This window comes from Gymnodraco acuticeps, unplaced genomic scaffold (assembly GCF_902827175.1).
Source record: "Gymnodraco acuticeps unplaced genomic scaffold, fGymAcu1.1, whole genome shotgun sequence".
In the NCBI taxonomy this organism is placed as follows: Eukaryota; Metazoa; Chordata; class Actinopteri; order Perciformes; family Bathydraconidae; genus Gymnodraco; species Gymnodraco acuticeps.
The window spans coordinates 2,559,396-2,573,788 of NW_022989799.1; the positions used below are offsets into that span (position 1 = coordinate 2,559,396).

Consider the following 14,393-nt stretch of genomic DNA (forward strand, 5'->3'; position numbering starts at 1 on the left):
GAAAAAGTACCCGCTAGCCAGTGCTAGGCTATATGGAAAGGCCACCAAAAACTGGCCTGGCCCCTTGAGGACGATTAAGGATGCTTAAACGGGGCTACCCGCTGCAGTGGAAATGCGCCATAAGCCTCTGCCTCCTGTAAAGCTTCACAGGTCCGTCGGTTATGTCCTGCGCGGCTCGGCCAGCACCCAGTTCAATCAGTCACAGAAAGTCCGAAGAGTTTTTGCAGGGAGCGAAACGGCAACGTAGCTGCTTAATGTCTTTGGGTTTTTTGACATGTCTTGTAGTTTACTCCATTGAGTGTTGACAAGAAACACGTGTAGACTAAATATGTGTTTTGTTTTGATGTTTTGTTGAGGTACGCAAAGGTGCGTAGTGACACAAGTGACGTTACGCAATTCAGATTTTTGCCGCGCATGCGTACCTGCGTACCAGTTATGTGCACCCCTGACTATAACACACCTTGCTGTTAAATACCAACCCACTATGTGCAATATATATATATGCCGTTAATAACTGTGCAATACATACCTGGCTGCTAAATCCTAAGAACTGTTACAGGATGTGAATTTTGTAAATTGTGTAACTTTTAATTTTTATTATATTTTGTATTATATCATAACTTTTTTTTACTTTAATACTTTTTAATGCATGCACCATATGTAACATTAAGCTGTCTGTGGCTCTTTTTCTGCTGTAACAACATACATTTATCTAATGAAGGTATTCTGATTCTGATTAAATTAGTGCTAAATAAACAGTTTGTGGCTCGTTCTTTAATAGATGCCAGGAATAAGCTCTATTGTAGTGCAGCTTTGAAAAATAACCAGATTGACTGACAATACTTTTGTGTTTTATTCTTATAATTTATGTTATTACCTCTTGTGCTTGTCAAGGCTGGATTGGCGGAGAACACTGGCATTGTTCTGAACCACGTCAAAGAGAAGAACAAGGCGGCACTCTGAGTACAGGAAACATCAGCATCATTATCTGGCAACAGGATTAATACAACAACTCCAGAATAAACACTGTATACAATCAACTGTTGACAACAAAATACACATCACAGAGAGTCACATAGAATGCATATATTGTTTTAGATGTCATGTGTGTGTGTGTGTAAACAATATTAACTTTCTTCAGCTCCATCTGAACACAATGAGTTAAGCGATACGATGGAGTAAGGCCAGTATCTTGGTGGGCAGATTGAAGTGTGAAGAAGAGCAAAGACCCGGACACACAAATCTGACAACAAAGAACTGACACAGATGGACCCCGACTGTTGCGTCGCCTTGCATTTCTGCGTTTTGGCCATGTGTCGCACTGGAAAACACCGCAAAGACTTCAGCCGACGGCCAAGAAGCATGTACGAACTGCGCATGTGTGAGTGGCAATAACTCTCCTTACCAGCAGGCGGTGGTAGTGTGTATTCGTCATTCAAAAGAGGCAACAACCGGAAGACAGACTGCGTGATAACCGAGAGAAGAAGAACAGACTGCGTGATATAAACAAACAACAAATAGCTTGTGCGTTCCATTTTCACTCTACAGCGAGAAGCTCATGGGGCTTTCCCGAACCTGTGTCGAGAGCTGGAGTTAAATGAAATCTCAGATTTGCCTTCTTAATAGTTTGTTTGGGTCCCTCACTTCCGTTTCGCTTCTCATGCACTGATTCGCTAAGCTGAACAGCCAATCAGAGGGATTTATTTTGCCGACTGCCTTTGGCCGAATGCGGTTGTCGGCCGAAAAGTTGTCGGCACGGCTGAACGGTGCGGTGCGGGACACACCAATCTGAGTAGGGCGTGTTGACGCTCATCGTTGGCCTGACGCTTACCGATGCCGATAATCGGCCTGGTGTGTCCGTGCCTTAAGGTGAAGAACAAAGTTGCAAAAAAGTTCAAATGGGCGTTTTGAATAATAAATAAGGGGATAATGTGCAAAATAAAAAAGAACACAGATGGGATGAGGAGGATCCCGACCTGTATCCCAACTCACAACAACAACCTAAATAATGCAATGACTTGACTCACAATACTGATAGAGAATGATTGTATTTATTTGAAAATGGTTGTATTTCTTCTGCTAAAAAAAAAAACGTCCGATCTACTGTGTACCAACGGCCGGAACTGCGGCGATAGCCCTGTAACTTAAAATGACAGCAGCACTGATCGAAGTTTTCTGTAACTGTACAAGTCTGTTCACATTTTCTTTTCCATTAACCAGTCTTTAAACACTCCAGAGCACATACCGTGTTCCTATTTTACTACCTCTTCTTCTGCTATTCCCTTTAGTGTTTACTTCTTGTCTGTCTTCTTCTTCTGTTCCCGTTAGTGTTTACTTCCTGTCTGTTTTATTCTGTTAATTTATCTGACGTCAAACTCACTGAAGGTTTCTCATTTCTCCTCAACTCCTATCCTCGTGTCTTAGTCCCGCCCACAGGAGATGCGAGCGGAGGAGTCGAGGAGGGGAACCGAGGAGAGAGGAGGGGAAGTCCATTAATGATGACAGGAGGCACAGTAGCCCTCTGTCTGTTGGACAGAACTGTGTTCATGACGACTTATATATTTACTTTTAATTAATTCGCAGTGCGGTATAATGAGACAATAACAGGCTACAGATGCGGACATATATACACACCAGAGGTTGCGCTAGACTTTTTCGCTGGCCGTCATTTTGACGGACAGGATCGTAAAACTTCCGTCAAAATCCAGAATTACCCGTCGGCCTTTACACAACTCTGACGAGGGGGGGGGGAAAGCATGCTCGTGAACTGTCAACGGGGGGAGGGACAGTTCACATGCGCCGTGTTATGCATGGCTGCTGCACCTTGCGGGAGGGTGCACAGCCTAAAACCAAAACTCACAGACATTTCAATGATTTGCACGGCACAGTTAGGTTTGGAAACGGTATAATTTCCTTTTTGGAGGGCATGCATAACACGGCATAACACCGGAGCCTCGCTGCGGGGAAACTTTGCGCTGTTCCCAGTTTGTTCTAATCTGTCAAAATGACGGACTGCTTTCAGATTTGTCCGTCATTGTTAAAAAACATAGACGGAAAATATTCGGTTAACGCGACCTCTGATACACACACATATATGTATACGTACACGTATGAGAGCACTCTCATAATAACGTAACACATTCAGAGACTGGATATAATGTATCCCCCCTCTGTGGTCGCTACAATGGGGAATTGAAATTACGGGCCAAAAGTTGTATTTTACAAGTATTAAAAGGAAGTAGAGGACACACACACACACACCACACACACACACACACAACACACACACACACACACACACACACACACACACACACACACACACACACACACACACACACACACCACACACACACACACACACACACACACACACACACCACACACACACACACACACACACACACACACACACACACACACACACACACACACACACACACACACACACACACACACACACACACACACACACACACACACACACACACACACACACACACACACACACACACACACACACACACCATGTAATCAGGATGAGGTTTTGAACAAGGTTCAAACTGTTTTCTCAGCCATCTGTGGCAGTACATCTGCAGTCTGCAGGGATCCGTCTCCTTCACTTACTGGACTGCACACAGTTGGCGTTGGAAAAACGCGATTTATCCTTTTCGTCCTCCGTACTTTAACGAACTCCTCCAAGGGACTTTACCCGATCGACTGCAAATTAGTTGGGTAGCGTATTGAGACATCGGCGAAAAAACGATATCACGAAACTTTACTTTTTCCATGATTTGGCGCCAAATTTCACGTTCACTCGATGCTAGGCGTTCACTCGCCATGGAACACGATGATGTCATAACTCCAACTGACATGCTCAGAACGCCACCAAGCATCCCATGATGGTTAACACTGTGGCCCTGAACAGCTCTACATCAACTATGATGTTACATAATGTGGCGTTACCATGGCAACGCATCCCTCGCCATAAAACACGATGTCGCTGTAACTCCAATCGTCCCCCAATCTTCACTTGTATATCGCCGGTCCATGCCTCAACAGCTCTACGTCAAATCTGAGATTTCACTATATGCCGTTTCCATGGCAACGCATCCCTTGCCAAAAAACACGATGTTGTCGTAACTCCTATGAGAATGGTCAAAACAGCACCAGACTTCAAATTATGGCTAATGGTCCGGCCCTCAACAGCTCTATGTCAATTATGGGGTGTCATCATATGCCATTGTCATTGTTGTTGTAACTCAATGGAAAATCGTCCAAACGGCACCAGACTTCAGATAATAATAATAATAATAATAATAACTTGAATTTATATAGCGCCTTTCATAACCTCAAGGTCACTTTACAAAGAAACATACAAGGACAAGACATAAAAAACATAAACATAAAACAGGGGGCAGAAATGGAAGTGTAACTGGGGGGGGGGGGGGGGAGTGAGTTATGATGATGGTTAATGGTCAGGCCCTCAATACCTCAATATGACAATAGTGAGTTTTCCTTAAAAGCTGTTGCCATGGCAACACATCCCTCGCCGTAAAACACGATATTGCTATAATTCCTAAGAAATGATCAAAAAGTGCTCAAACTTCATATGTGTCCTAACGGTCCAGCCCTGAAGACATCTACGTGTCAGTTTTGAGATTTCGTCAAATGTCGTTGCCATGGCAACACAATTCTCGCCATAAAACACAGTTTTCTCATAACTTCAGTGAAATTGCTCCAAACGGCCCTACACTTCACAGGTTTTGTAATGATACAGCCATTAACACATCTAAGCGTATTCTGGGATGCCATCATATGCCGTTGCAATGGCGACAGATCAATCACCATCAAACACGATGTTTATATTACTGCTGTAACTCCCATGTACGTTGTCCCATCGGCCTGGAACTTTCCACCTTTGCCAACGGCCGAGTCCGGAAAACACCTGCGTGACATGTCGACGTGCGGACAACAGCCTGCGGAGCGTCGAAGACCCGCTCAACGCTGCTTGCAGCTTTAATTATGATTCTGTTTTAAGATTTTCTAAGTATAGAGCCAAGCCACTCAAGAATAACAAAATAATCGCTCTATTAAAAAGACTTTCTATTCCAAAACACATCATGGAGCATGGTGTGAAAAGGTGTGGGACTAAAGGTGAGAAATAGCTTTGACTAAATATCTACTATGAAAGTAAGGTATAGTTAAAAAAATGCCAGCTATTAGTATATAGTTTCAGTGATGAATTTTCTCACATGTTTTGTACTCTTTCTTTACAGTTCTTTAAATAACTATGGATCAATTGTGTTCTGTTAGTTGTGTATGAATAGTTGAGTTGGAGTTGAGATGTGAATAATATATATGAGGGTATGATTGTAAATAATTGAATTCATGAACATGGGATCTTTTTGTCTTTTTTTTGCTGCCTTAATTTTCCATAATTTCCTTGAATTACTTTAAGGTGGAAGATAGAGGCAATACATCTCTTCAAGCCATAAGCATCCATCAAATAATAATAATTCCTTACATTTATTATAGCGCTTTTTCAATGACTCAAAGCGCTTTACATATACACACATTACACATATATCATACATGCAATGGTCAGATACTGTGGACAATACCCACAGGAGCAAGTTCAGGTGAAGTGTCTTGCCCAAGGACACACCGGCTTTACAGACGCAGCAGCGGCGGGTTTCACCCCTTGATCTGATGATCATTGCACAGCGCACTGCGCCACACCGTCCATCTTCACGCCTCGAGGTCATCGAGGTGCTTTTACAAGTACACATTAGTATTATACATGTACTGTGGACAATACCCACAGGAGCAAATCCAGGTGAAGTGTCTTGCCCAAGGACACAACGGCCTGACGCAGTGGCAGCGGGTTTCGAACTGGAGTTCCCCAGCACCCCCCTTGATCTGATGATCGGATGCACAGACCACTGCGCCACCCGTCCCATCAGAATGTTATTGTACTTTACACATTGGAACTGGAAACACCTGTGGCTATGTGGCAATCAGTCATGCCACACAGCAACATATGCTATTAGCAGGACTCAACTAGAGAGAAATCCTGTTACGATAAAGGTCAGTTTATTTGTTAATACACAAATGACTGGCTATTACTGTACCAGCTCTTGGAGTAGACCTGTAGGTGTGAGAGAACTGGAGACACCAGGTGTGTGTCAGTGAGGTCATCTTACTACACTGAACAAAAATATAAACGCAACACTTTTGTTTTTGCTCCCATTTTTCATGAGATGAACTCAAAGATCTAAAACATTTTCTATATACACAAAATAACCATTTCTCTCAAATATTGTTCACAAATCTGAAAAAATCTGTGATAGTGAGCACTTCTCATTTGCCGAGATAATCCATCCCACCTCACAGGTGTGGCATATCAAGATGCTGATTAGACAGCATGATTATTGCACAGGTGTGCCTTATCACAGATTTTTTCAGATTTGTGAACAATATTTGAGAGAAATGGTTATTTTGTGTATATAGAAAATGTTTTAGATCTTTGAGTTCATCTCATGAAAAATGGGAGCAAAAACAAAAGTGTTGCGTTTATATTTTTGTTCAGTGTATATTATCTGCTGCAGTGAGGATGGGCACTGCCTTGCAGCTATTTGAGCTCACTTCCTTTACACTTACAATCATAAACGTGTCTGTGGCAAGACATTGCAGGCTGCCCCCCCCCCTTTGCTACTGAGCGGCCTGGGGCCACAGCAGCAGTCCACTAAGATATCAATCATCTAATCATTGGCACAACAGAGCCAAGTCCTCAAGCTTTGTCCCTTAAAGAATCATGTTAAGAAGTAATTTAGAAGCAATCTTATTGTTATTAAAAAAAGAGCAATGTGTAGGATCCAGGGAGAATAGGCAGAAATACATGTTTCATTAGTGTATAATAACCTGAAACTAGTGCTGGGCTTAGTAATAATATCTGGCTTATTAATAGTATGTTGCTATTTTAAGGCTATGTCTAGTTAGATAATACACCTTGACATTTCCTATCTTCTTTAAAAATAACAATTAACAACCAACAGTTAGCTAATATGAACACCAAGGTGGTGAAACTCTATTCTGAAGTGAGAATGGTCTTTTGAAATGTATTATTTGTTATTATGTTTGAGTAATTATTCACACAAACAACATTTTTTCTCTGAAATAAAATTTGAAACATGAAACATTTTTTGCTTGACAGTCTCTCTCCTTGTTTCCTCACTTCCTTCAGATATACAAAAAAACGCCTGATACACCAAAATCTCTCGTGCCAAGGAGGATGCGTCTGCGTGTCTAATGCTGGCCACTTAGAAGGATATAATGTGACAATGTATATTTATATTTTGTCATTTACTACAACCCACACACGACAAGCCACAATACATCAAGTATATTGGATATATCTCCCAGTCCTACACCTGAAACCAAAACATATTGGCTTTAAATAATAATAATAACTTTATTTGTATAGCACCTTTCATACAGGGGATTGCAGTTCAAAGTGCTTTACATCAGTAAAAAATAAGACATAAAATCAGTGTAAAACAAGCAGCAAGAGCAAAGCATAAAATGGGATAAAATAATAAAACATAAAAACATGGGGAATAAAACATAGAGAAATAATGCAATGTCAATCACAGAGAATAGTGCAGTATAATAGTGTAAAATCAGTAAAATGCTTTGGTAAAGAGAGGTTTTAAGCTGCCTTTTAAAAATGCCTAATGTATTGGCTTCCCTAATATTGTTGGGTAACGTGATCCACAGTGGGGGCGTAGTTTACAAAGGCTGCATCACCGATCTTCTTATGACTCTTTCTGGTCACCTCTAATGGCGCATTTCCACTGCAGCAGGTAGCCCCGTTTAAGCGTCCTTAACCGTCCTCAAGCGGCCAGGCCAGTTTTTGGTGGCCTTTCCATATAGCCTAGTACCGGCTAGCGGGTACTTTTTCCCTCTTTTTCCGGCCCCATAAAATCGTGGTTCTATCAGACCCTGGTCTGATAGAACCACGATTTCAGCCAGGGCTGAACTAGTGACGTAAACACTCTCGACTGCTGATTGGTCAGAGAGAATCGTCACAAGATCGCGCGCGAGTTCATCCCTAGCGTCGCATATATATTTAGAAGCAAGCTTGCAGCATTTTTATAAACAGCATTTTGTAAACGGATGAGCTACAAAAATGGCTACGTCTAATAAGAAAAGCACACCGTGGTCGACCGAGGAGGTGACGACGTTCCTACATCTCATTGGGGATGATCAAATCCAGCGGGAGCTCGACGGAACAACTCGAAATGTGAACAAAAACAAAGCCGATCGCCCCGCCTACACTGCGTTGCTACCCCAGGTCCTAAACTGTAATGGAAATGCGCCACGGCCTCGGACGGCCAGCGAGGCAGCCTGAGGCCTGAGCGAGGACGCTTAGGGACGCTTAAACGGGGCTACCCCGTTGCAGTGGAAATGCGCCATAATAGACCTGCATCTGATGATCGCAGTGTTCTGGCGGGTGTGTAGTGGATTAGAGAGTTAGCAATGTAGCTGGGTCCTTGTCCATTTAGAGCTTTGTATATGAGGAGAAGCACCTTAAAATCAATTCTAAAAGTTACAGTAAGCCAGTCTAGAGTAGCTAAGACAGGACTAATGTGTTCCCTCCTTTTGGTATTCGTTAGTAGTCTAGCTGTAGGGTTTTGAATGAGCTGGAGTCTTCCAATAGCTTTCTTGGGGAGACCAGTGAATAGTGCATTGCAGTAAATGAGCCCTTCATTTCTAAATAGGACGCAGGTCCTCTTCCAGGGAGTCTGCTACAGTATGTTTGAGGCTTCAGGAAGTGAGCTGGGCATTTCTTTTAGTGGCCAAACGGTTGTAATACACTTTATGTGTCAGTCTGTGACATAAATTGGGACATGTAACCCTTTTTCACAAGTATTTACTTTGGGAAAGAGACGTCTGTAAGTAAGTATATCATTTTGGATCAATTTAAAACCAAATCCAGAGTTATTTTCCCTCTCCAGTCATGGTGATGGGACCAGAAGTAACGTTGCAATGACGGAGCGGAAAGGAGGGCGGAAAGGAGGGCCTTCTGCCTCTTCGATAGTTATTCTATACACTTGGAAAAGGAGATGTATAAAACGCATATAAATGCAGTGGTGACAAATTACCACAATTTCCAGAGAAGATATGTGCTGGGTGACATTATTTTTCAGAGAAACCCAAATCTGCCATCTTACGTTCGGCTTATCATATCCTGATAGCCAATTAAGCATGATGGGTTGTGCTTGTTGTGAAGTAACAGCTGGAATTCAGACCTTGGTGTCAGTCACACTATAGTTAGCAGCAGTAGCGCCAGGCTTGAGGGAGGCACATATGTCTGGCTTGAGGGCAACCTGACACTCTGTCAATCACTCTGAGTCCACCTCAAGTCGACACACACTCACACCACCTCTGTATGCTGCTGAAATACGGAGGAAGATAAAAAAGATGAAGCGGACTAGTGAACCATCTTTGAAGATGTGAAGAAGTTAAAGTTTCCTCAGGGCAGGTTATTATTTATTCAAAAAGTGCTAAAAAGGAAAAGGCCTTCTCTAATAAATTAAAAAGGGGGAGGCGGTTTGGAGTCTTTTTGTCCCCAAAATGTAAATAAATTAAAAAGGCCAAGGGTTCTTTAAAGATCATGCAAAGAAAAAAGCAACATTTAAATGTTAAGTTATTCATTAGCCTACCTGAGACAAATGGACCAAAGGTTGACAGGATTAAATACATGTATATATTAAAATACTTCATAGAAATGAACTTAACATCTTATTCTATAAAAATATATATATTTTGAATTTTATGGTGCAAAATATTATTTCTTTAAAAAAATACTTAATAAATAAAGTATTTTTATTGTGATTCCATCCTATAAGACTATATTCCATTAACCAATTCCTTACATTTAAAAAAAAAAAGGAAGGATTGTTATATGGCTGATCTTTACATCTGGAATGAATGTTATTTTTTTCAATTTGAGCAAAAGAATAAACAAAAATCTTTTGAGTGACTGAAATGAATAGTATTCGTAAACAATCCTCATCAGGTTTAGTCAGTTTTATGATGTTTTAGTAGAGTGATGTTGAGGTAATGTTATAGCATGATCTGATAGGAATACCTAATTGATTTCTCACAGCAGAACGTGGATATTTCTATATTTACCCACAAAGGGGTTGAAAGATTGATTGGTTTGAAGAGATAAGGCCTAATGCTCCATTTACTGCTTACATCAGAGTTCCCGTTAGAATATTTTTTCGCCGGTCAACATGTCCGTTAAAGTTTCAATCAATTTGAAAAGTGCCGGTCAAAGGTCTTCTTTGTTATTTATTGAGCTTTAAAAACAAATTGATATGATTCGATAGTAACTATTCAAAAGTGTACGGTAATTTACAATAACACGGGAATAATAAACGGAGCGCTCTCTCCCTCTCCTGACAGCCCGTCAGTATCATGCAGCTCGCGGATCCAGTAATGAGTGACCCGACAGTAAAACTAAACATATCTATAACTAGTTACGGTAGTTTGAGAGGTAATTAAAATAGACATTAAACATTAAATAGACATTAGACATTAAAACATGCAGAGCTGTGTGTCGACTCGTCAGCAGCAGCTGATCTCTCTCTCCCGTCAGATTAGACTTTACTCGCGTGTATGTCCATATCGATCAGATCTAGCTAGTTCTAGCTAATGATAGGACTACCTGCTTATTAAAAAGACACCTAAACAATACGTGTCGCTATCGCTATGCAACCGGGTGAGGCCGCAAAGTATAGCGCAGCATTATGCATTTGTTTACATGCCCACCGGAACCCAGAGGCATTACCAACAGATCAACGCACAATCAACCCATACAGGACATCTCTTTCTCCACATTAGTGTTAGACACGATATACAGACATATACAGACATTAGAATTGACTATTCTTGTCTGTCACATACTCTTTTGTCTGTCACATAAGTGGCACAAGTTGCGCAACTGATGTGGACTAAGCGGAAATTATTTTGACCGGACACTTTGACCTGAGAGATTTAGATTTGCCGGTCTTCAGCATATTTTACCGGTCATAGTCCGGTAATTACCGGCTAACGGGAACTCTGGCTTACATAATCCACAAACAGCTCTGCTTCAAAAGGCAGTCACTCAGTCATTACAGCAGTTTGCCACCTATTTTTTTTCTGAGTTACCAAAAAAAAAAAAAGGTTTGAACAAACCCAAAGAACTATGATTTCCTAAAATCTAGAACATAACAAAGACACAGATGCTACAGATGTTTGAAAACATAGACTGTTTCTCTATCGTTGTTATTATTATTATGTCTTTTAGTTGAGGTGGTGATGCCTTTATTGATCTTCTTTTTAAAAGTTTGCAAGGGCCTACATGCAGTGATAGTGGTAATGGAGTCTTTCTTCTTTTCTATCTTTTATTGACAACCCTTATATTACTTGCTGTGACCCAACACATTGAAGGTACAATATTTAATATTGTCTGCTTGTCTGTTTGATTCTGATTGAATTAATATCCCTTTTGCGCATTCCTCAGCAAAGTAGTTGTTGAAATTACGCAAATTAATACATGAGTTTCCCCAAAACCAGTGAAGGTTTTTTATCATGAATCGCATGGCAGCGAAAAGGCAAAGAAAGCAGATTAATCAGCACAAGCTACATGTACAGTATTACACTGACTCGAGACCACTGGACAACAGTAAGAAACTATAGAATGCAATTCCCGAAGAGATTGCTAGTGGGAATGCTTTATGCTGAAAAGCTGACGCGAAACTGCTATGCTGAAATGTAATGTGTAAGAAGAACGTGAAGAATTTAGATTGAAATGATACATGAACACTGGGGGCTTGAATGTGTGATGAGAGAAGAAAAGAAAGTAAAAAGCCTTGGAAAAGCAGCAGAATATTTGAACTGCAAACTTTTGAACTAACTTGAAAGCGAATGAGTTATAGCGACATCGTCTTTTATGTGAGATCTCAGATTTGGCGTAAAGCTGTTGAGGCATGGACCGGTGATATACAAGCGAAGTTTGGGGGACGATCGGACCGTGTCCATTGGAGTTACAGCGACATCGTTTTTCATGGCGAGGTCCATGGAAACGGCATATGATGACACCCCATAATCAACGTAGAGCTGTTGAGGGCAGGACCATTAACCATTATCTGAAGTCTGCTGCTCTGAGCATGTCAGTTGGAGTTATGACATCATCGTGTTCCATGACACAGGTGTTTATATTTGAGCTAACTACGTGTCCAGAGATCAAAGGTTTCCATGGTGATGTGCAGTAATCAGTGAGAGGAGAGCATTCTCATTGTTCTGAATGAGAGATAAACCTCTTACATGTGAACGTTTTGTTGAAGAACCTTAACAGATATCGGTGAAATTTCAAAGCGTGAAGCATGTCAAGGAACTTGAGCATCTGAAGTGTACTTTTTGTGTACTTTTGGGTTAATAATGTGGCCTTTTTGGCAGATTAACTAAAGGTGTGTGGCTGCTGTGGTGGGGAAAGATGAGGCTGAACTTACAATGGGGTTTAATGGAGACATGTTCAAAGTTTTTGTCACTTCATGCCCTCAAGATGCATTTAGTTTAATTATTTTTATTTTTTATTTTTCTAGCTACGAGATGTTTTCCTACGTTTGTCATGAAAAATGATGTCTCAGGAATGTAGGGTTTAGGAGTTATGGCAGGTTTAAAAGAAAATATGAAGGCAACATTAAATCTGTCCTCCACTCTAGCTGTGACATCACACACACTAAAATCTGAAGAAGGCCTCTTTACCAAGGTCTGAACAATGTTTAATATCTCTAAAAGTACGAATCAGATTTAAAAGTTGTGTTACACAAATAATGTCAGAAAGATGTGTAACATTTTAAAGTTGGAATGAGGTTTCTGAGTGAAAGTATGAAGGAGCAGTTAGCAGTTAAAGTTGCATGAAGATTGTTCAAGTCTGAAGAGTTTCTCCATTGACTTCCATGTTAAAAATGTGATGAATTATGGGATATATCTCTGGAATTATGAAAGTTATGAATAAGAAAAGTAATAGCCATCGATTCCCGAACGAGTTGAACGTTTTAATGTTTGAACGGAGTTTCTGCGATGTGGGAGAAGAAGAGGTGCAAAATAACCCGGCGGAATAATAAAGAATTTAGTGCGTAGCATAACAGATAGTTGGAATGCTGTATCAGCATTCCCACTAAATAAGCAACGAAGCATGTGATCCATGGCAAATGTTCTTTTTTTAAATCAATGACAGCACTAATTACAACCATATTATGGATTTTTGTTATCAGATCTTATCAGAGAGCTGAGAAAAGGAAAGTCAGATCTTTAATGTGGCACTATTTGATCCAGCACTTTTACTCCTTCTAGTTCATTGTTGTTTTAGAGAGAAAGCGACATCTGTGGACACCTGAACAATTAACAATGAAGGAATCCTAACTCGGAGAAGCTGACTGAAATGACAAACTCCCATAATCCAATGCTATTTAACAAGGCAAAAAACTGAGCACTACTATTTATTGACCAAGACACCCCTAAGAAGCAGCAAATGACATATTGTTGTTTTAAGTATGGATAAACAATAGTATTCATGTGAAAACGTTCAGCATATTGCCAGTGTTTCAGTCTGACATCTAACATTATAAAAACAACATACAATCATTAAAATATCAAATCTTGTATGGTTTACATTACCACACAGACTGAGGGCTGTCAGTTTGGCAGGTGGAATGTTTGCCATGAAGCGCTCCATCCCCAGATAAATGAAGGCGCTGCACCCGCACAGCAGCTGCTCCACCTCGGAAAGACTTAACACATATAGGAGAGGGGTTAGTGCTGCAGAAATTATCAGGTGGGTTGCAGTGTGGCACATACAGTTGGATCTCAGTATGCTCAGTGCAAAGACCCTAACATGCTGACTTGAAATCTAACCTGGGTGTTCCTGTGCTCCCCATGAAGCCCTCCCACAGATGGGTACAATGCTGGCTGTGGGTTTCCAAAATCTCCTTCATCCTCTTGCTTAAGCTGGTCCCATCTGTGCCAGAGAGACAACGGCATATTGTAAAGCCTTACAAAGATGGGAAGAATGGGTGAGGTATACAACACACAACATTTCTAAGGATCCTTCTGCGACATCCTTAGATGTGATGTCTATATGGGAGGCTGTGGCTCAGTGGAGTAGTGCGCTGATCTTCGAATCAGAGGATAGCAAGTTTGAATCCCACTGCAGTCAGCATGTCGTTGTGTCCCTGGGCACAACGACACTTCACCCCAAATTGCTCCTGTGGGGTCGCCCACAGTATTGAGTATGTAAGTCGCTTTGGATAAAAGCGTCTAACAAGTGACATGCC

At 41.1% G+C, this 14,393-nt stretch overlaps 1 protein-coding gene across 1 annotated transcript in view; it reads right to left on the reverse strand.

Moving 5' to 3' along the window:
- Positions 1-14,393, reverse strand: part of LOC117550317 (cilia- and flagella-associated protein 46) — a 141,786-nt gene that overhangs the window by 30,137 nt on the left and 97,256 nt on the right. Inside the window, 3 exon segments of the mRNA XM_034222699.1 lie at positions 878-959; positions 13,738-13,850; positions 13,975-14,077. Coding sequence (XP_034078590.1) covers positions 878-959; positions 13,738-13,850; positions 13,975-14,077 — 298 coding nt within the window.